The 24439-nt window shown below is 38.6% G+C and overlaps 1 protein-coding gene across 3 annotated transcripts in view; it reads right to left on the minus strand.

The window, feature by feature from the left end:
- Positions 1-12409, minus strand: part of LOC122093923 (anaphase-promoting complex subunit 13) — a 14214-nt gene extending 1805 nt beyond the window's left edge. The window contains exons 1-5 of one of the 3 annotated variants that reach the window (XM_042664485.1): positions 12272-12409; positions 11792-11843; positions 7656-7817; positions 6294-6402; positions 5903-5956 (exon numbers count right to left, since the gene is read on the minus strand). In XM_042664485.1, coding sequence (XP_042520419.1) covers positions 5903-5956; positions 6294-6369 — 130 coding nt within the window. In that variant the 5' untranslated portion in view covers positions 6370-6402; positions 7656-7817; positions 11792-11843; positions 12272-12409. Of the gene's footprint in view, positions 1-5902; positions 5957-6293; positions 6403-7482; positions 7626-7655; positions 7818-11791; positions 11844-12271 lie in introns of those variants that run through there. The other 2 variants (XM_042664478.1, XM_042664488.1) reach the window with 2 other exon arrangements.
- Between the last annotated feature and the right edge of the window lie 12030 nt (positions 12410-24439).

Raw genomic sequence — 24439 nt, forward strand, 5'->3', positions numbered from 1 at the left:
GAAAAAAAAAAAAAGGTCGGATTTCAGACCTCACCCACTCCCTAATACCACCCCAATCATCTCCCTCCCTCAACCTCAACCTCAACTCTATCTACGCTCTTTCTCCCCATCCCCATCCCCTGAGCTCCTGCCATCACTCCCTCCCACCACAGCCCCTGTACACCCTACAGTCTAGGGCCAGAGGCCAGATCAACAACACCAAGACAATCAGGACTCTAGTGTCCAAGGTTATTTTCGGGTGTTCATCAATGTGATAAGATTCCCTAGACACAACTTTGTGGAGATTGGCCAGATACCCTTGTGATGGGGACATCAAGACGTACAGCCGAAGGAAGAAGAAGACCCAACCTTCTTTGTGGTTGGAGGATTAGAAGGAGGAAGAAGAAGAAAGAAGAAAAAAAAAAAAGAAAAGGAAGGCTCGATTCAGCCTTCCCAACGCTGGATCGAGTCCTCTCCTTCCTTTCTTTGCCAAGATTGTGTGGCCCCTACCAAATCTGATATGTTAGTAGTTTTATTTCCTTGGATTTTGTTTATTTGAATCTTTAAGTCAATTAGGAAACCAAGTAAATATCCTATTGATTTCTTTTTAGAAAGTTTCTTTGTTTATGAAATAGCATTCCTAGAATATTCTTTTCTTTTTAGTAATTAGTCTCTTATTTATGTAAGGCCGTTGGCCTCGGTTCCAAATAATGAATGAATGAAGATTACTGAAGGCAAAACAGCCCCCAAACCCCCCCTAAGGATTCTCTCGCTGCTCTCTCCTTCTTCTCATCTCTCACTCTCGGTCTCCCTCTGTTTCTCACCTCCTCTCTCTCTCACGGCTCTCTCTCTCTCATTCTCCTTCTCCCTTTCTCATCCTTCATCCCTCTCTTTTCTGTTTTCTGTTGCTGCTGCCCTATTGCAGAAATTGTTCACCATCATTAGAGATTATCTCCATCGAGAAAACCCCCAACTGGTTGCTGCTGGAACTTCTCCGAGAATCGAGACTGTTGTTCTTCATCAAGTAGGTTGGACTGCAACTCTTTATTTTGGAGGACTTCGACTTCTTCTTTTCTCCTCAGACCAGGACAGCAACAAGGTAAATAATTAAACTAAACCCCTCCCACCTCCATTTATCCCTGTTATATGTTGCAGCCCATTAACATTGAAACCAGCCTTTGCCCTTTTGTTTATGCCTATTTTTACCCATTGTTTTAAGACGTTTCGACATTGTTATATTTCCAAAACCTTGCTGATTTTCTATTTTAGTTGGCTGCTAGAAGACATTGATTGTTTGCATATCTTATTTGGTGTCTGGATTGATTTATGCTGAACCTAACATTTGTATGACGTTTGTTCCCTTCCCCATGTCCCCACTTGAAGCTTAAGTAAGAGTTTATGTATTTTTCCGCCTAGATTATTATTGTTTTTTGCTACTTTGTTTATTAGTCTCATTCTATTTTGCATGCTTAATCTTGTTTGCTGAGTTTCTTTTGTCCTATCTACCCAAGTCCCTTGAGTTAACCCTACCTAGTTAGTTAATCTTGTAGGAAACCTAGTCACCTAGGAACTCCCTACATCACCTTGTCTCTTCCCTAGTAAGATCTTCGTAGACTCTATTTGGTAGGAATCCCTGGTAACCACTTTGCTTCTTTGTGCCTTGTGTATACTGTTTTTTGAGCTACTTTTGTGGGAGGTCTTGAGTTAATTATTCTTTTGTATGGCACTATCATCACTTCACTTTGTTTGATCCAATTTACATTTTTTGAGCTGTTATTTAACTAGACTCAAAAAACATTGTTTTGATTAGAACCTTTCCAAGTTGTCTTTCTAGTGCATGTATTTATTAGAACCTTCCTGATGGAGAATCGAGGCTGAACCAAGTTGACCCTTCGGGCAATCTTGACTAAGACGGTCTAAACTGGTGTTTTAGGATTTATTTTATTTAAGAAAGATTGAGTTATTTTATTTGGGAAGATATGTAATCTAGGGTGAATTGGCCCCCAATTTTTCTTCTCATGTGGGTTCTCCAACCTGAAACCAAGTCTGGTTTCTATCCTACCGTCAGGTTGAAGTTCAGTCATCAAATCCTCTCTCACCTTACTTTTTTGGGTTACCATTAGCTGCATCCAAGAGGCCTCTGCCTTGGGAACCTTGCCTTAAAATATTAGATCCAACAGAGCCCTAGGGAAGAAGTTCTCTTCTTCGAAGCTGCAACTGGTTTCCACCCCTGGCTTGTGCTAGAGGTAGAAGACAACTCTTCTTTCCTCACGGTTCCTTTTGTCTTTAAGCCTTCCCATCTTGTCATGATTACCTTATTGTTGATTTCCCATACTGCCCCTCTCTCTTATCTATAACCACACATATCCCTTTAATTTATCTTGCATCCTAGTTTACCCCTACTCAATAAATCAAAACCCTTTTCGGCCTTTTCTTCTTTTATTCCTTGTTGACCCTCTTAGATTCAGCCTTATTACAGAATTGCCACATCTTTATATTTGAGTTATCAATTGTTTGAATGGGCCCATAAGCGATCCAATTCCAATTTTGAATTTTGGAACCCGGATCCACATCACTCTCATGTGAACATGAATCCATCCTATTTGTTTGTGTGAGTTATGAGTCGCTTTTTGTAACTTTTTCTGGTTTGTGGACGACCATGCATCATGTATGTGCTCTATTTTGAGTGTTGAGATTGTCTATTTAATGCATTAGGTGCTCCTTTCATTATATTTCTTCTATATATGTATATTTATATTTGCTTAATGTGTCAAATTGGCAACCAGCACCTTTATATATATTCAGCCAATCACCTTTTGCATGGATCCTATTTCATGAGTACTTCCTCTAATGTAGAGGCTATGAAGGTATACATGGATGGAGGCTATGGATTTGGATATTTGCCTCCTTACGCAAAAACATAAGATAGGGGAACCTATTTACCATAAGATAAGGTGGTGGAGATTAGAAGGAGAGTCCTTGATTTCATGTACTGATAAAGTGGGACTTTGAGGGAGACACTAATATGATGTGGAACCAAGGTTCGAAATTTCATTTCGTTTTGATGGGTTCAGAATCATCAATTTGGCGTGGGTAGCTTATTTTAAGGTTAATAAATATGCTTAGAACATAAAAATGCAAAAATATTAGAACATGACATTGTTTTAGAGTTGCACATCTATTTTTCATATTTTTTGAAAATTAAAATAAATAATTATCGGCTGGAATTCACTCTGATGGAGTCGTAGAACAACCACTAGTGACTAACATATATATAGTTGATATCCATCAAAGCAATATTTATCATAAAAAGTAACAATTTATGTTAATGAAAAATGAATATTTAAACCAAAAATATATATATATATATATATATATATTTATGTACCAAAAAAAAAATTCCGACTCTGTGAGGTCATAGATCGGCCTCTAGTGTCTAACATATAAAAAATCTAGAAACACTCAACACGCATTTATGTATTATTTAAAAAAAAAATGGTTTTGGAGAAAGAACTTTACCTTTCCTAAGCTTGTGTAGATCTTCTTGTAGGAGAGATTTGGAAGTCAAAATGTGTGATAATGTGGCTAATTAGAGGCCAATAGGAGGGATTTGTGTAACAATTGCAGCTTTCACCGAGATTTCACCAAAATGGTTGAGACAAGCAAGACGGAGTCGAAATGTCTCACCGAGACCAAGTATTTATATGCCTTGCTTTGTACCATTTCGGTATCTCACCGAGACGATACCGAAATCTCAACCGAGATACCAAAATTTTGACCGAGTTGGTGTACAAATAGTATTTCATAGCATGTTTCGTTTCAACAAAAAAAAGAGGCCAAAATTACCGAAAATTCACCAAGATTCTGGCAAGATTTCGAACCATGTCTGGAACGAGATGTCGGCTTGTATTAAGAAGGTTGCTAAAGAGGTTATAGGGAAATTGAAAGGTATACGCCATGCCTTTTGGGAGACTTGTGGTGGGATGAGGAGGTCCAACCTGCCATTAAGACTAAGAAAGCTAGTTTTAAGACATGGCAAAGGACTAAGAAGACTATGGGCAAAGCAGGGGCGAGAAACAGGAAGATCTCTATAATAATTTGAACACAAAAGATGGGGAAAAAGCTATCTATAGGATAACTAAAATGAGAAAAAGAAAGATTAGAGATTTCGATCATGTTAGATGTATTAAAAGTGACGATGGTGGAGTACTTGTAAAGGATGAGGACATTAACAAGAGATGGACTAATGCAGTCCTTGCAAACGTGAGTTCAAGGTTACCTACACCAAGATTGATGTGTGATCACAAATGAGAAGGGAAAACACAAGACTCGTCGTTCTTCAAGACTACGTTGTAACTCTTCTAGGTTATGTGTGGAGACTCTTCCAGGTCTCCAATGAAACTCAGAATTAGCTAATTCATTAATCAAAATCTCTACTGATTCCTTAACCAAGTTACATTTAAATCGAAACATAAAGATACTAATTCTTAAGCCCTACCCTTATAATCCTACGGCTGAGAATGAAAGATCAAAGCAATAACAACCTCATCAAAGTACCCCCAAACGAGATAAGATCCTTGACAAATTATTTCTTAAAAAAAATAATAATTAAAACAAGGAATGTTGACTGCCACAATCATCCCTCGTTGTCCAAGCTTGGATGATCTTGGTTGTCTTGCTTGATGGTTAAGTGATAATCCATTTTGTATTCCTACCAAATAGATAATGGATTTCCTTCCAAATAAACAATATTCTGTGGGATTAAAATCTCCAAACTGTAGTGCAAGGCTGGTTTTCCAAATTCCAAAAGAGTAGCAAATCCTTGCTTCAAAATAGGAAAGAATTAATTCTCAATGCAATCACTTGAGATCCTCAAAAATAGGAAATATTTGGAGGGGACTTATTCATGTTCTCCATTCCAGCCTTCTACCAGAGGCGTGGAGAAGGGGAAAGAGACCTTGCTGATGTGGCATGCAGCCTGGGCTGTTTGTAAGCTCGGTTCTTGATCCTAGCCGATCTCCTAAGGGCTTTTGGATGTACTCTTGGCCTCTATTGCTTCTTCATGCAGCTCCATGGTTGCATCATGGACAAAGTATTTCTTCAGGCCTACTTAATAAATTCAATTCGAGTAATAGGGTTCCAGGAGGTTGCACTACTTATCCTGAAATTCCTTATGCTTATTTACACTTTTAATTGAATTATATGTGTTTTAAAAGTACTAGATGTTGTGTGGAATAGCCTTAAGGGTAGAGCTCACCTACACCATAAACTACCAACCTAGGGTCAAAGTCCAAGTACCATTTGGGGTTTGATTTTAAAAAATCTAAGGTTTTCACTGTGTTTAGACCTATATTAGGCTAGATGATAAGTTTCAGGGCTAAAAAGTCCATATGGCCACCGAAGCCCATCCCCAAGTTGTCTTGGCAAAAAATACCAGGTTTCGCAGAGGCATCATCGAGATCTCAATTTTTTGCCTGGGCAAAACCAGTGGCACAACCGAGACCTACAAACCTAGTCCACGTGTGAACTATGAAGTCATAATAATGCTTAAATAACAATAAAATAAAACAAGTCAATTACTGAGGATGAACTAATCTGGTTGAAGTATTGAACCAGGATTGACCCAAGACTGACCCAATCCTAAAAGAACAGAACATAAACAAATCCAGGCCACATTAGGCCTGGTTCTTCCGAATTCCAAAGCTTGTAGGTCTTCAACTCTACATCACCAAATCCTTGATTTCGGAGATTTATGGGGAAAGTAAAGATAAGTAAAGAAGCAATGAAGCAATATAGAATACTATCAAAAAATCATTCGAGCAAATACAGCAATGTATACTATAAAAAAAACCATTCAAGCAAATACAACAGTGTTGTACAATCTTATTAATTCAATCCAGCATGGGAATGTTTAGAGGCATACTTGTGTCTTCGGTATCGTCAGTCCGGGCCTCCATTACTGGTGGTAATAAAAGATCTGCAACATATGCGCATACTTATTAAATGTCCTTCAAGAACAAATAGAAGCCAACAACAGCTAGAAGGGAGAAACAAAAAATAAAGATTTGGCAAGCCAATAGAAATGGGAAAAAGTCTCTAGGGGGGAGTGTGGCCCTTGCCCAGACTCTTTTTTTTTTTTTTGGGGGGGGGGGGGGCAAAAATGATCAGCCCACTCCCCATGAAAGGGAAAATGACATCTCTGTGGATGTTTCCTCGTGCGCTCTCGTTTGGCCGCACGCGCAGTAACCGCACTCCCCCCACAAGAAACACTTCCCCCAAATAAATAATCATAAAGATATAATGCAGCAGAATACCATCATCCGGAAGTGTGTCTCTCATCCATTCTTCATCCACAACATCTATTAGTGGGCCCAAGCTTATCTCCGCCATATTTAAGTAAATATTAAATTTTCACAGATATAACTGAAAATGGAAAAAATAAATAATTTGATCATCATTAAAACCCAAAAAGATTTAAAAATAATAATAATAAATGTAACAAAAATTTACTTTAACTTAAGGTAGTTCTTGCGGGTTCGGTAGAATTAAATCATTAGGATTATAACCATCTATTGATATACAACAATCTCCAAATATTAGAGCTTTAATAACCAATGACCCAAAACATTTTCTGGGGTCCACACGAAAAACATTCAAAATGTAATGTGCACTCAATTTTGAACCTTTCTGTACCAGTTCCTCATGTAGCTCTCATGCCTCGAGAGAGAGAAATAGCACAACCTTCTAAACCTCTTCTCCTGATTATTTTGTTATTTCTTATGCACTCTCCTGGTTTTGCCATGAAGTTGCACCATTGATGATGATACAAGACAATGTCTAGCTGGTAAAAATGGCACATGATTGGATAAAACATGACATTATAACCTTCTTCCAACAATCAAATCTGTGAGCAAGAGAGAGAGAGAGAGAGAGAATCTGTACGGTTAACTACTTCTTCATCAGATGATCATTCTATTCTAAATTGTATGTCAGAGAGAAGATGGTTTAGGTGTAGGGGCAAAGAGTTTAAAAGACCTATGCAAGTCCTAATATTTTTTGAAAACCAAAAGACAGTCTACCAAAGCTAGGTATGGTTGCTTTGTCACACAGGGTTGGGACAAGAAACTTTCTCTCCAAGCCCGTTCATTGCCTTTTGAAAGAAAAGTCAGCCAATAAAAAAAATTGAACTTCTTAGAAAACAAATAATCACATCCGCATCTCAACCATATGTGAACACAGGAAAAGAAACTCAAAGAAAAGATGAAAGAAGGAAGTAATAAAATAATGGGAGACTGCCACCTCGCATTCTTGTTTTCTCTTGAAACAACCAAATGCAACCAAAGTTTTAAAGGGCAAACAATTAATGATCATAAAATCTCAAAAGCACAACCTCTGAATCAATAATCACTGTATCAGAAACTTTTGTGAGCATTGAGATACCAAAAGAAACGGAAAATCCCATTAAATGTTCCAGGCTTTATAGAAAATGGTTTTTCGAAATACCTTGCCTAGATGAATTCCATATTTCAGTCATGTGGAAGCTTGATGCAGCCACTATAGACTGCCTATAAGATAGCTTTGCTCAAAAATATAGTTTGGGGGAATCTTTTCGATATTGACTCATCGCCTGTATGGCATCAAATTCCTTTTGGTCACACGGAAGATTCCAAACACACCTTAGGCTTACACTGAGTCCATTGACCTTTATTCTGGCTGACCAAGATCTTCACTTTGAACAACATTAACAACTTTCATGCAGGAGCATCCAATGCATATGATAACCACTTTTCTTCTTTTGATGGAAGCACAAACATGTTCCTCTGTTAGAAAACCAAGATCTGTAACCAGTAACTTGAGAGAGTAAGAGAAGAGAGAAAGAGATTAAGAGAGAAGAAGAGAAGAGAGAGAAGAGAGACTGCAAGAGGGGAGCAGCCGAGTATGTTCTTCAGTCCCCCCCAACCATCAATATTTATTAACACCCAAAGTAGTACAATCAAACTAGGAAAATAAGTCCTTGTGCCACAAGCAAGACAAAATAGGAAGTCTATCCTAATTAGTAAGTAGAGATCTATCCTAACTAGGGAAAGAAATAATTAAAGCAAGGAAGTAAAACTCATTCACGATAGGGCCACTCCCCATGTTGTGGTACATATCTTAACACTCCCCCTCAAGCTGGAGTATACATCTATCAAAAGAAAACTTCCAGCTTGGACCAACAAGAATAGAAAATTAAACATAACACCGGTCTTGAGTAGTTGTTGTAGACGCTAGAGAGCACAGAGAGAACTCCAATCATCCATATCATAAAGTCAGTAACATCATAGGCGCTTCCCAAGGAAGGCAGGTAGTAGGTAGGAAGTAGCAACAACAGGTTGCAGGGGCAAGCATATATCGACATCAGGTTGTCGGGGACCAAGAGGCAACATCAGGGTGCCAAGGTAAGCAAGTAGCAGCATTAAGTGCCGAGGTAAGCACGTAGCAGCATTAGGTGCCGAGGTAAGCAAGTAGCAGCATCAGGTGCCGGGGTAAGCAAGTAGCAGCATCAGGTGCCGGGGTAAGCAAGTAGCAGCATCAGGTGCCGAGGTAAGCAAGTAGCAGCAACAGGTGCCAAGGTAAGCAAGTAGCAGCATCAAGTGCTGAGGTAAGCAAGTAGCAGCATCAAGGTGCCAGGGTAAGTAAATAGCAGCATCAGGTGCCAAGGTAAGCAAGTAGTAGCATCGGGTGCGGGGGTAAACAAGTAGCAGAATAAAGCAGATAATATAAGAACTGCAATTGAGTAGATAAGAACTCCAATCTCCCCCTCACGTGTAGCATTACAAGTGGACATACAATGTCCAATAATTAGCATCTCAAAGGATGAGCAGCACGTATAATCCCATAATCAAGAGCAACACAAGAAAAGAATTTCCAATCTCCCCCTGATGGTTGCAAATCTGAATAGAGAACTCCAATTGTCACACATGCAAATGGCAATTTCCCAAAAACTATAAAATTCCAAATTGAGGCGATCCCGAGCCGACCACAGCAATAATTTGGTAGATATATATGTCCAATAGTAATTTTGTAATTACTCCATCAATCTCAGGTTTAAAACCCATCACTGACCACAATTACGGATCCACTTAAGTATCAAAAAACCAAATTACAAAGGAAGGATGATAAAACCGTAAATAAATTGAACTTCACATAAAAGCACAATCCAAGGCCAAAGGGTAAATTGGGAATGGAAAGTAAAATAAGGACAAGAGGACTTAGTGGTAATGGGAGGGGTAAACCTGGAAGCTAAGAGCAAGGTGTAATAAAGAGGAGAAATGAGGGGCAAAATATGGAAATAAGAAATAAGGGAGTAATGCCAACCCACGATCTCTTGTTGGGGTTGTCTTCATCCTCTAAACAGAAATCAGAATACCCAGGTGGAAGATCAACAAGGCTGAGAGAGAGAGAGAGCTGGCTTGGCCTCGTATTGGTCTGAACTTTCAGGCGACGGTTCGCACCTTCCAGCTCTATCAAACTCTCCAAAATAAAACCCAAAATATCAAGATTATGTTCAGATTGAGATTCTGAAATCACAAGGGGCGGTAGGCATAGTTCTAGTTATGTTGCTGGTTAAGCTCTCACAGCAGGGATGAAACTAAGGGAAAGAAACACAAGATTCAGGTCACCCTAGGGTGAGGACCCAATGCCCAAAATATGAGGAAGAAAGAAGAAGGGATGACGGAGATCGATCCACTCCCAAAAGGGCTGCAACTGCTGCCCAGAACAGAGGCTGATAGAGACAACCAGAAAAAAAGGAGAGAACTCACCAAAACAACCTCAGTTGGACTCGAAAGTTCAGGAAAGGATGAGAAATCTGATTTGGGAGCAGCCATAGTACCGCAGGAACAGGGCTGCAACATTCTTAGATCCAAATTGCAGGTAAAAAATTTCCATGCACATGATAGAAAAAAAAAACCAGAACCTTGTGCAGAGAAGATTAATCCCAGCCGCAAGCTCAGCACAGGCAGAAATATTTAAGAAGCACATCCGTAGGCCATAGGGAGATCTATCTCAGCAGCAGTTGCAAGGGATAAATAGCAGCAAGCCTGCCTTTGTAAACACAGATACGAAGGAAAATACAAGGTCACATAGGTTTAGAAACATGTAGGGCAGCAATTAAGTGGTTGTACACCATAAACGAAGAACCCTAAAAGAGACTCAAAACAGAGAAGAAAAGAAACCATGCGAAACTTCAAGGAAACCCTAGTTCTTTCTTCTTTTTGGATGAACTAGGGCTTCACCGTAAACCAGTGAACCCTGAAACGACTCTCAAACCGGAAATCAGGGAGAGAATCAGTAATTACTGGCAACCTGGCTCTGATACCATGTTAGAAAACCAAGATCTGTAACCAGTAACTTGAGAGAGTAAGAGAAGAGAGAAAGAGATTAAGAGAGAAGAAGAAGAGAGACTGCAAGAGGGCAGCAGCCGAGTATGTTCTCCAGTCCCCCCCTACCATCAATATTTATTAACACCCAAAGTAGTACAATCAAACTAGGAAACTAAATCCTTGTGCCACAAGCAAGACAAAATAGGAAGTCTATCCTAATTAGTAAGTAGAGATCTATCCTAACTAGAGAAAGAAATAAACTAAAGCAAGGAAGTAAAATTCATCCACGATAGGGCCACTCACCATATCGTGGTACATATCTTAACATCCTCCACATAAGAAAATTTTAAATGAAAATTCCGATGGGCTTGCATCAGCCCAATGCAGTTTACTTTTTGTACCGTGGAAGGCAAGCAGGCAGAGGTGAAGTTCTCAGTACTAAAGTATTTTGATCATTTCGGAAGTAGGGAGAATTTGTTAGTTTTTAAACATTGATAGTATTCTGTACAAAAATCTCTTTAAGATGTTTTAGTGATCTCTTAGATCCTTTACCTCACCCTTCATACCTACTTCCATCCCCTTTCCATGATCTATCTGAAATAAATAATCAGAAGATGTAACATGAAAATACAAGAATTATAAAATGTTTTATCCTCTTCAGATTAAGGTTGAGAGGAACTAAAGACAGAAAATAAGTCCTTATATGTCTAGAGCATAAAGGTAAGTTAGAGTTACCTATTACATTTTGCTTACCTAGAATTAGTTTCTAAATTGGTTTTATTTTAGGTAAAAGTTAAAGTTCTAATGCCACATTTGACAAGCAAAAATAGTGGTGAATCTAGCTGGTCCTGGTCCTTTTCAATTTGTGAACCACATTATATATAATCTCAAGACGTAACTAAAATTTCAGAACCAGTAAAATCAAAGAGAATGTGCATCTAAATCACAGAGAACCTAATCTGGTCTGATTGGATGTCACAGAGAATTTTGATAAAACTGGCCAATCAGTATGGTAGCAAACCTGCTTATCCCTGATATATGAGACCACTTCATTATCAATAGGTACAGTAGAAAACCCCATTTCTTCTGTTCTTTTAAAGCAAATAGATCTGTTACTACTCAAGGCTATAGCATATATCATATTATCAGTGTTACAATGAGTTTTCAATTCAACATCTATATCAAATCAAGACTTAAACATACCCAACATCCAAAATTAATTCAAATCAGCATTTGTGAAAAAAATAAAAAAAGAACACAGGAAACAACATTTATCATATTACCAGTGCTTCCAACACATAATATTCAAATACATCAAGAGTTCATGACTAACCCGGATGAAAATTAACCCTTTCTTAAACTTCATTGAACTACTGTTTAACAGATCAGCATATCCAACCGGCCAAAATAAAACAAAATTGGACAAGATAGAAGTCGATTTAAATTACCTGGTGTTGGCAACTTCTAGATCTCGGATGGTAAAATTCTCAAGCAATTACCCTGCAAATGAGTGAGAGGGAGATTGGTCAGTGGTTTATGAACCAAAAAAGAAAAATTCTGCAAATGCACATGAAATAAAGAGAGGGAAAGAGGGACCATCAGAGAAACAGAGAGGGACAGTCACAGAGAGAAAGAGAGAGAGAGAGATGAAGGGAGGGAGTAAGGAAGACGATGATTGCCGTAGTCGGAGAGGGGAAGAGAGCGACAGAGAGACGGAGACGAATGGTCGTCGTAGTCAGAGATGGAAAGAAGGGTGAGAGGGAGAAAGGGGGCTGTTGAGCGGGAAATATAGAGAGAGTGAGAGATGGGAGAGTGAAATAGAGAAGGGGAAAATACCGAAGCAGAAAAGGGTGAGGGAGAAGATAATGGAGCCACAAGCATCGCCGGTCATTGTCGGAAAAGAAAGCTGAATGAGAGAGAGAGTATACCTGCTGTGGTCTCTGCTGACGATGTTCGCGACTTCCAATAGATTTCAGAGGTAGAGACAGATGAAGAGAGGAGTTGGGGGGTGAAATGGAGACTGCAGCTTTTGCGCTGTGTTTCAGCCTTCAGGCTAGGGGTGTCAATCCCTAAATCGAACCGGTAAAATCGATCGGATCAAATCGATAATAACACGGATCGGACCGAATCGAATCGAAGTCTTATTGGTTCGGTTTGATTTGGAGTATTGCAATCCCAAAACCAAATCGAATCACATCGGAAACCGGATGAACCCAAAACCAAACCGAAACCGGCTCAAAACTCAGACCGAAACTGAAACCAAACCGGTAAGAAACCGAAAGACTCCAAAATTCATTAAAAAAAATCAAAATTTGCATAGTTTTGTATACATTTGTATGGAATGTCGAATCCAAACTGGACCAAAAACCAAAACCAACCCGGTTACAAATCGATTTAAGAAACCGAAGATAAATCGAAACCAAACCGCACCGAAACCAAAACCAAATCAAAACCGAAATTTCTTTATTGGTTCGGTTTCGGTTTCAGCTTTCCCACATCGAAACTGACTCAACCCGGACCAAATCGAGCTGGACCGACTGATTGACACCCCTACTTCAGGCTCAACGGATTTTCAGCTTTTATAAGCAAAAGGTAGAGAAGGGACGAAATTTAGCTGCTACAGTAAACCTCGTTTTTTTTCCCCACTTTTTATTTTTAAAATAAAAATAACGTCCATAAATGGTATCAAAATGCATACGCCAAAAAACATTTTTTTTTATCTTTGTGTTAAAAAAAAAATAAAAAAAGTAATATCAAAGAGAGAGTGTAAAAAACCAAAAGCTTAAAAAATTCATTATCATGAAGAAAATTTTATTGTTAAGGCATCCAACCAATGGGGAGGATGGACTTCTCACCACTCCCTTATGTGAGACTCTATGCGTAACGGCACGCTACTAGATACGCCTTTTTTTTTTCTCTTTTTCTTTCATGGAGGACTACCAAAATAATGCACAAGAATGTATTTGTATTTGTATTTTTTTTCTTTGAAGTGTACATCAATTTAAGGAGAAATATGCTAATAGTCGAGTGGATAATTGAGTAAATTAAGTTTTAAAATTTGGCAATAACTTATGCAGATTGTCCTCTCTATTCAATAATTGAAATTATCATGACATTCATGAACGCTAACTTAGCCTGGTGGTGAAAGTTTAGGATTAAAGAGTTGGCGTTCAAAGGAGGAGGCTGTAGGATTGAATTCTATCATATTCAAATGTGTGTGGTGGGTGTGTGTAGGAGTTAATGGTCATTAGCCCCACTGGCATCTAGTAGGTAAAAGAAAAAAAAAAAAAAAAAAAAAAAAAAAAAAAGTGGACCACTAGCCAGAGTTTGCAAAAAACCTTAAAGAATGGTCAAGCCCAATCACCTGCCTACCCAAAAAAAAATGGTCAAGCCCAATCATCTTATCTAAAAATCCTTGGTTTTCAAAAGAAAAAGAGAAAAAAATCACTACCATGTTGGCACAAGAAACACCTAGATACATCAAGCGGCTACCCCACACTGGCATTTACTTGTGCCTCTCTTGCCCTTTATCCAAAATTTCTTGCTCCATCTATACTAGATTATGAAAACCTAAGCGATGATAAGAGCCATGCTGATTTGATGTTTAGAATGAATTCTTAGAATAATAAATGTTATTATTAACTCCCACCTCTTATTGTCAATGTCTGGATACCCTTTCTCAATTCATTTAGGTCTGATCATATGGATTTAGATATACTCTATGCACATGAAGGGAAACTCAGTCCTCTCATCTAAGCTCTGCTTAAACAAATTTTTGGGGTTGGTTGTGTCTTGTATTTTGTACATGTCCATATAATTATAATTGATCTATATTTGTGATTGGGTCTAGTTGGGGGTCCATTCCATGTATAGGCTATAATTGTAATTGTTTGGGGAATAGGGTTTTAAAGAATGGTGTAGAGAGTTCTTCAGCTATAATGAAAAATATCTGATTCTATGGATGTAAAAAATCTTATCTAACCACATTAAATTCTTCATCGTATATGATTTTTTTTATTGGTTTCTTCTTCGTGGTTGCACATTCATTCTCAAAAAATGATATTAAAGTGGCTTAGACATATTGTTGAAGGGTGTGCACAAAAATCTAAGAAAAAGATGGTGTGCAAGGAGAATAGAAAAAGTACAATTCTCAAATACAATTCTGCTTTGATTCAGATTTGAAAATAGAGATCGCTAGGTAGATTTTTTTCCCTCGTCGTACAGCAATGAATTTTTTTTTCTATTGTCCGATTCAATTGAGAAGAGGCGAAGAACAGATTCAGTACGGTGACCATGATGGAGAGAAATTAAAGGAGCTGAGTAATCATTACAAAAAAATAAAAAAGGCAAAAGTGGGTTTGTAATAATAACCATATTCATATCCTCTACAGCCACCAACATGGCATCTGACGGTTGAGAGGACTCAGGCATGCATCCTAACATATGGGCATTCACCCATAGGTCCTCCTAGTTGTTGGATAAGTGCTAGGACACCTAAAGGCTAGAGAGGATATGATTCATTGATTCCCACGATTGGTTCAAAAACAAGTTGTGTGCATCGTATAGAGAAAGGGAAGAAAAAAAAAACTAATTTTTTTTATCGATACTATATAGGTCTGATCTTGTCCAAATATTCTAGCTTTGTACAGAGGGTGTGGTATAGAACTTAGGTATTCCTAAGGTTTGTTTGGCGTTCCGAATATAGTGGAATTGAAGGATCAGACAAATTCCACTCTTTTGGTATAGTTTGTGTAGGCTTATGTATGATCAACAATAATTAGGATTGTTAAGGTTGATATAGCGGGCATAGAGGGCACATGTCGAGTAAAACAGATGGATGAAAATTTATAGAAAATTTATACAAACCAGTAGGAAGTGTAGAAACAAGTGAAACTACTATTAGAACATGGACAAAAGGTACAGATGGATAACAAAGATTGCAAGTGGTTCAGGCGATGAACAAATACAAGTTTAGAAAGAAGTGGGTGTACGTCTTTGTGGATTTGGTGGGCGATAGTGATCTCTCGGAGTGGGTTGCAACGGTAGGAGAGGTGGAGCCGCATCACATCGTGCAACAACACTCTGCTGTACAGGACATCCCGGATGGGGATGTGGGCTATGTAGATATGGGCATCCCGGTCATGCAAGGATGGACATCTTGCATGAGGGTGTGGGTTTTGATGGTTTGGGTACAACAGTCATGCAAGGATATCCGAGATGGGGGAATAGGTCATGTCAGTTGGGTATGGCAGATATGCAGAGACAATGGTAGAGTTTGTAGAAACAACATCAACACCAGTCTTCTTTAAGGTGTATTACAAAATCCAAGCCAAGGTAGAGATTGTTAAGGTTGGGTGTGTTATATTCTATACTGGTCCATATAATTATAATTAATATGTATTTGTAATTGGGTCGAATTTGGGCTCCATCATATGCACAAAAACAACAAACAACCATAACCTTATCTCAACTAAATGGGTTGGCTACAAGCATCCAATAGAAACATAAATACTAAGAGAAGAACATGTAGTAAAAGGTAATGAGAGAAAAATGAAGAAGTAAAAAGATGTAAAACACAAAAGTCAGAGCAACATCTTCGGAATATCCACTAAAAGGGGATCCATCACATTTACAAGGTATAATTGCAATTGTGTGGGGATTAGGTTTTTAGGGTTTTTTATATATTGTCTTTGTGTAGAAAACCCTAGACAAAAGCAAAGGGAATCACTTTCTGAGGTGGAGAGTGGCGTAGAGAGTTTTTCAGGTATAGTGGAAAGTCGCTAATTCCTTTGGGTGGATGCAAGCAATCTTGTCGAACCTTGTTAAATTCCTCATCTTGTGTGATTGTTTGCTAGGTTTCTTTCTCAAGTCAAGAGCTTTTTGCACCACAAAAGGTATTTTCACAAATGCCCAACTTCAACAAACCTAAACCTCTCAAGCTTCAAGAGAGTGGGACATACACGTAGACCCATTATTGTGCTATCAGGAAATTACATGGGTTTGTATACTCGAGATTACCAATGTAATTTGTCAGCTTCTCCATCTCGACCATCTCTTTTACTTGACCAACTGAGCACTTCTCCATTAGAGTATGAATTGCCCTTTTTTATGGATGATTGAAATTGCTCAGTAACGCTCCTTGAATGTTTTGACAGTATAGCTCTCTGGTCTTTTGAACGAATTGGACGGGACTCTATTACATGTTGTTGGATATATGTGTGTATACGTGTATGTACAATTAAATTATTTAATATTAATAATTTATATTTATTTATTATGATGATTATTGTCCTAGTTTATATATCCATTAAAGTAATTGCAACTTGGGACAGAACTAGGCATTTTGTTGATATGATTGTCATTGATGTCAGAAATATGTCCATCTAATTCATTTTTTATTTAGTATTTAGATTATTTAATTATACATGATTATTAATGGGCTATAATTGCATCATAATCCTCTCCAGTTTGGGGTGGTTGGAGAGGGATCTAGCAAGACTCAAAATAGGAGAGAGAAAGTAAAACCCCTTGTTTCCTCTCCTGTTTTGTGTCTTACTGGTCCCTCTCCAACCACTCCCTGGCTAGAGAGGATCTAAATCTACTATGGTTGCATTTAGGTTTTCACCTAAATTTGTTCTTAATTAGGGATAAGTCTAGACATCCTATTTATGTGATCTTCACACTAATGTATTCTTCTGAATGGGGATTCTAAAAATACAAGTGTGAGTGCACACATAGTGTGTGCATTGAACATGATCACACAAGAGTATTACATAAGTAAATACTATCTGATGAAGCACAAGATTCTATTTAATAGAACTCGAATTGTCCTTTAGCATAAGAGGTTCTTATAATTGTGGTTATGAATCATGAACTTAAGCGCGCCAATGGTTGATATCTTCCTGGTTATATATTTGTGTATTGGGTTCATGGTGTTTAATTGTAAACAAAAGATCATAGTGTTTAATTGTAAACGAGAGTAACACTCAGCATAGAATTCAGTACTCTACTGGGAATATTGAGGAGATAGTGTTTACAAATTGTTACTAAAACTAATATTATTTATTAATGGGGGCTAGTTGGAATTAGATGAGGGAAAATCATTCCTTCATGTTTTGGACTGGCATGCAATCTCCTTAGTTGGTCTATCTCAAGTGAAAAATCCATAGTTGAAACATACTAAAGAGGTGATCCAACATGTTGACAACCTAGAGGAAGCGTAAGATTTGAAAAAAAAAAAAAAAAAGGAAGAGCTTCATTGGAAGATACTCAATTATTTATTTGACATAGGATTAAGGGTCACCATATTAGGTTTGCCCCTTATTTTCTTTCTACAACTAATTGAAAAATCCAATGTTCCTTGGAGGATTGCAATGTGAGCTCAGTATTTCTCCTTGAGATGACCCAATTTTGTTTTTAGCAATCTCTAAAATTGAACAGATAATATTTTGTTTACATTATTTTTCTTTCTGTTTGTCCAGGGCCTAGTGCCTCTCGATAGCATCTTTGCCTTGAAAATTTTTTTCTCCTTTCCTTAGGTTTAATATATTTGTTTATTCACCAAAATAAATATTATTTATTAAATATTTTGGATAAAAAACTGGTCCAATCATTGACATAGAATCTTTGTATAGGGTATATTCGATGGAATGCGGTTTAACAATAATATAATTACAGGCCCGATAGTCTATTATGTGATATTGTTTTGTAGATGGCTTAATATAAAAGTTTAACCTTTTTTTTTTTTTTTTTTGCCTGACTAGTCCCTCGGGTCTAGATTGATCCCACGACCGCATATCGCCGAAAGCAACAAAAAGCACTAAGCACCGTGTGAATGGCCCAAGGAGAAAAGAGGAATCGAATTCAAAACCACACGCTTCCTGATGTGAAGATCCTTTGCCAACTCAGCTACCCCTTGGGGTTTAACAATTAGGCTGTGTTTGGTAGCCAAGAAAAGAAAAGAAAAAAGTACACTTTTTGTACTTTTTTCCTTGGGTTAAGAATTTTTCTTTGCACTTGGTATGTCTTCATCCAAGAGAAGATTCCCCTTTTCAAATTCAAAATTTCTCTTACGAACTGTTTTGCCCTCCCAAAAAACATCTGCAAAACTCTGGACTCTATATACCTCCATTTCTGGAATGGTGATAAGGTGGATGAAAAAATATGCCACCTCATTGGGTGGGGGAAAATCTGCCAACCCAAAATGACTGGAGGCCTTGGGCTTAGGGATTCTGAAATACAAAATAGGGACCTCCTTCTCAAATTGGGATGGAGGTTGTTATCCTGTGAAGATGAAGGTTGGGCAGGAACCATTAAGGCTAGATATTTCCATAATAGATCCCTTTTCAATCAAATTACCATGAAAACAAAGGGATCTTTCTATTGGAATAGTATAGCCAAAATAATTCCTCTACTCAAGAAAATTATCATAAGGAAAATTGAGAATGGATCTGAGACATTCATATGGGATGACCCTTGGGTGAGAAGGGGGAGGAGTATACTTGATCTACCCCTGTCCAACCACCTTAATACCCCATTAACCTTTGTAAGCGAACTTGCCTATTGCGGTAATTGGGATACAGCTAGGTTTAACACCCTTTTTCCATCTCACTTTGTTGAGAGTATTGTCCAAATCATGTTAGCTCAGCAAAATGATAAATGGTTGTGCCTTCTTACGAAGGATGGGGCTTTTAAAACTAGCTTGGCTGCGGATTTCATTTTGAATTAGTCCTTGGTAGAACCGACAGGTGGACCACACATGTGTAGGTGCTCTCTCCCTTGCCCTCAGTGGTGGCGGTTTTTATAGAAAATGAAAATCCACCCAAAATTCAAAATCTTTCTCTGGAGGGTTCTCAGTAATGGGCTTCCTACTAAAGACAGATTATCAAGGTGGATAGACATTGACCCTACTTGTGGAAGGTGCCAAAACAACAGGAAGACTTTGTACCATGTTTTTTTTTAATGCGAAGAGTCCAAGGGTATTTGGCATGCTAGTCCTCTAGGCTTCAAACCGGACCTTACCCTAGTCACAACTGTGACCTCTTTGGTAATGCATTGTTTCAACTCCTGCCTAATCCCCAAATCAGACCTAACATGGTTCTTCTCCACTTTCATGTTTATTATCTATTTCATTTGGAAACATAGAAACCAATGTGTTTTCAATGCCCAAAAACCAGAGTGGACACATATCCTCAAGCAGGTAGAATTCTGGATATCCTTTGAGATACCAAACAGTCGACCCAAACATCAGGTAATACCCAATCCCCCATCCTCAAATCATGTCACCCCATCACACATAGGAAAAAACATAATCATCATCACTAGTGTAAAGGAATCTAGATCAAAAAGTGCAGCTTGGGCACTAAGTCTCATCTCATACGGAAATTGTATACTAATGGAAGCGAATTTATGTGTGACAGGAAAGGATGGTGAGGCGGAGGCTCTAGGACTGCTCCATGGAATGTCAAAAGCAAGGAGAAAACGTATGAAGATAGATCATATATGGAGTGATGCCATGGAAATTCGATGGCTACTGGAAAATGACCATGATGTTTTACTTAATATATGGCCTAAAACTCTAGTTTCGGTATGCTTAGAACTAGATAAACATCCTTGTTACCCCAAATTTTGTATAACAATTAGTAATAGATATATAGGGGACCTAAAAGTATTAGCCAAAGAGGCCGTATGGAAAAAACAATATATTTGTAAGTTGGATATGTTATGTACTAGCTTTTAACCTTGTTTGCTTTCTTTGAATTAAAAAAAAAAATTCAAAATTCCTTTTGGAAATTGTGAAATTTTCTTTTGTTCCCAAAAAAATTTTCTTACCAAAAACACAAGAAAACATGAGAAAATATGAAAACATAATAAGACAAAAATGAATGATTATACAATGGATCCAAAAAATTTCATCTCCATCTTGGAGCCATCAAATTTGCTCTCTCCTTCTATGGCAGGAAAGGACTTCCAGTGGTTTCTCGACAGTCGTTTCTTACAGTATCAACATGCCGTAATTGCCACTGTTCAGACGACCTTAAATGCAAGAACAGTGATCTTAACTTTGTATCCTAATTTTAACATCCCACTGTTAGATCCTCTTTTTCCTACTGCTCTTAAATTTCAGATTCATATTACTGGTGTTCCTCAGAATGCTATTGTTCAGGTTGCTACTTTACACTATCAGATGGCTTATCGATTGTAAAACCATGCTTTTGATCTCCTTACTGGGCATGCAGAGGATGCTTTGTTCATAACTATGGGCTCTAACCAAGTCCCTTGTTGTACCTATGTCCCCCGACAGATCTCATGAGACGAACTTCTTCGCCTCCTACCCTCTTCTTCGGTTACAGCATATGAACAACAAGTCTCTAATTCTCTACAACAAGCTCCTGCAGAACCTGTCCAATCTAAAGACCCGGAATATATCAGACACTCTAATGGTGAAGTAGAAATCCGGTTTCCTCCTCCAAAACCTCAAACCCTTTCTTCTCCTTTTCCAACCTCTTTTGGAATGATCCAAGAAAACATTCCTATCAAATCTTTTAACTCTCAAGGTGGCCCTATTTATTTCTTTCAAGATCCCGTCACTAGCCATAAATATTTTGACCTCTGTGAATGTGATTCTTGTCTACAAGACTCAGAGGATGAAACCCCTCCTCAGTGTCGTTCTCCAAGATGAAAGTCTTCTCAACATATTCTCCAAGAGCGACATGAATCAGGAGATTCCTCTATAGGTCTCCTCAGTAATGAATCCAAATACCCTTTCTTTGTCAAGTATGGAACCACTAAGATTGCACCTCAACTGTCTCCCTCTACTTGCAAACCTCCACCAAAACCAGATTTTCCTCCTCCGGTTATTCCTCCTTGTTGTATGTACACTCCAGGTACTTCTTCCTCCCCCCTCAAGAATTTCCCAGGACCCCATGACTCTGGACCAGATATTCATGGTATCCTCCAAGTACAGAAAGTAAAACCTCCAATACGTCCTACAGGACAATCCTCAGAAATTTCTCCAGCAGAAGCAGCTTTGAATTGGCAAGCAGAAAATGCTACTGTTCAAAACTAGTACCTTAAAAGAATTTTGGCTCAGACACAGCAAACCCATGGCACTTTAACTCATCATGATAATCTTTTACAGTCTCTATGACGAGAAATAGATCAAGTGCATGCAGAACTTGCTGGAATTGCTTCTAGTGTTGAAGATACCACTGCTACCTTTGCCCTTATCGGACAAAAAGAAAAGCATCTCCGTCATCTTGAAGCTCAACTTCAAAGTTTACAGCAACCATAGCCTCCTTCTTCCGCAACAAGCAGGCAGCAACCACTTCCAGTTATAGTTCCAAGCTTCATTCCACAAGATCCTTTCGCCATATATGCCTTTCCTGCTCCTCCGGTTGTCACTTCCCCAAGGACTTTTCCTATTGAAGAACTTAAAGAACTCTAGCAACAACAACGTTCTCTTCCTAAAAGAACAAGAGCACCTAGAGGTCGTGTCCGTGGGAGACTTCCTCCAGCCTGAAAAGCCACTGCCGCACTAATGGATTTTAGTGATGATTATGAAGACGAATTTGCAGATGCCCTACCAGCACCTCCTCCTTTTAAACCTTATCCTATGCCTGTCTCTTACCCAGCACCGCCACCTCCGGTGCCAGTACCACCACCTATTCCTCAAACTGCTCCCCCACCATCTACTCCTGCAACTACTCAACCTCCTAAAACCATCCATACCATCATCACTCCCTCAGAGAATACTTTATCTGAGTACCTTACAAACCTCACTATTACTGATCCCCTTCCTTCATTTATGAATGATGGTCCATGACCTACTACTCTCCATGTCTCAGAAATGGATGATGACCCTGACATTCATAATCCTGAGGATCCACCTAGACCAAACCCTGTTCCACCCACACCTTATACCCCGATTCAAAACTAAGACCCTAAATAGTTTTTCACCCTGGATGATATCTTTGTCTCTAAATGGGCATCAAGAATTGCAGATTTTCACGCATGGATCAATGCAGAATTACTTCATGAAGGAGCCTCTACCATCACAGTCTTGTCCAAATTTGTTGCAAGACTCCAAGGAAAATTCAGGGAATGGTATTTAGCTCTTGGCCCTAACAAACAACTTCAACTTGTCCAATTCATAGAGAGCCAGTTTATTACCACTCTCTATCAAGAGTTTTTCGGCCCAATTTCAAATCATTTATCAAAGGCCCGTGACAAATTTCGTCAGATGAAGTGTTGTTCCCTGAACAGATTAGATCTTGATAAACATTTTTCAAGAATGACTGGTCATTTCCATAAGATTGGCGATATTGATGATGAAAATCTCAAACAGGTTTTCCTGAATTCTCTTCCAGAACCCCTTGGCGCAGACACACAGCAGTTTTTGAGGAACCAGAACATTCCATTAGCCTCATGTACTATTGGTTTTCTCTACAACTATGCTCTTACTGCCCTTGATAAACTCTGTAACATCACAAAAGTCTGGAAATATTTACAAGATACATCTGATAATGTCTCCTCTGCATGTGATACTTCTTATCTCAAGATCAAGTGCAAAGGTGATAAGTCTTGTGATTGTTTCACCAAGAAGTCCTCTAATCATAGAAAGTTTCCTCCTTTCTCCCAACATCAGAAATGGAAACCTAAAAAGAAGTCCTCCTTCAGACCTCCAAAGTTCAAGAAAAAAAATGGAGATTTCTTCGAAAAAAGCAATTCAGAGGAAAGAACAAGTTTACTTCTTGCTATGTTTGTGGAAAAGAAAGACATTTTGCAAAAAATTATCCCCTGTCTCGCAGGAAAGACAAGGTCATGCATATGTTATCTTCCCTTCATCATGAAGATCTTCAAGATGCAGACCTAGAATCTTTGTATTCTCTTGATGAATCACCTGCAGATCTTTCCCTTTTTGCGATTGATTTCCCAGTTACAGACTCAGACCTAGAGTCTTCTCTCTCCGAGTCTGAGGAATCTGATCCCCCTACCAAGTAATTCCTTTTCTCTCCCCTTCCCAACCTAGCCTACAATCTTCTCCTTTCCCATGCCAAGCAGTTTCTCTCCCTCATGTCTTGGTTCAACTAATCCCTGAACCTTATGCCAAACCCATTAAAATCATAGCCTTCTTAGACACCGGAGCCGCTACCACCATTATGAATCCAAAATTTCTTCCTAACTCCCTTTGGAAAACCCAAGAACCTCCTTTACCATTTCTTGCAGCTAATGGTGAAATTTTTCATATTAACCTAGTGTCTAAACATCCCATAAAAATTCAGCTTCTTCCTACCCTATCTTTTACCCATACTGTTTTAGGAGCCCATTTTCCAGGAAAAGACCTCATTATAAGCTTCGATGTCCTAAGCCATCTCCCCCTCCATTGGACTCCACATGGCCTTGTATATAAGCAACACTTTCTTTCTTGGTCTCCTATTTCTAACCTCTTTTTTGCAGGTCCATCTTTGTTTGAAGAATTCAAAGCACACATCTTTTCATCATCATGTGCGGAATCTCATACAAATTTTCTCACAAAATGTTCACCCTTATGGCAGAATCCTAACTTCTTCATTACTCTTCCTTTCAAAAGGAATGAGGATGTCAACCCAACAAAAGCCAGTCATCCAGGCATAAATCCAGAACATCTTTCTTTGGCAGTCCAAGAGATCCACCAATTACAGCCAAAGGTCTTTTAGAACCAACCCTCTCTCCATGGGCATGCCAAGCATTTTATGTAAATAAATGGGCAGAACAAGTTCGTGGAAAATTAAGAATGATAATTAATTATTGGCCTTTAAACTTCTTTCTGGCTGATGATAAGTTCCCACTTCCAACTCACCCAGCTTTACTCCTCTAGTTGGCCCATGCCAATATCTTCTCCAAGTTTGATCTCAAAGCAGGTTTTTGGCAGCTTGGGATAGTCCTAGAAGACAAACCAAAGATAGCTTTCTGTGTTCCAGGATACCATATGCAATGGACAGTGATGCCTTTTGGTTTGAAGACAGCCCCATCAATCTTCTAAAGAGCCATGATGAAAATCTTTGCTCTCATCCAAGACCATGCTCATATATATATATATATATATTAATGATATT

Source organism: Macadamia integrifolia, chromosome 2, assembly GCF_013358625.1.
Source record: "Macadamia integrifolia cultivar HAES 741 chromosome 2, SCU_Mint_v3, whole genome shotgun sequence".
NCBI lineage: Eukaryota > Viridiplantae > Streptophyta > Magnoliopsida > Proteales > Proteaceae > Macadamia > Macadamia integrifolia.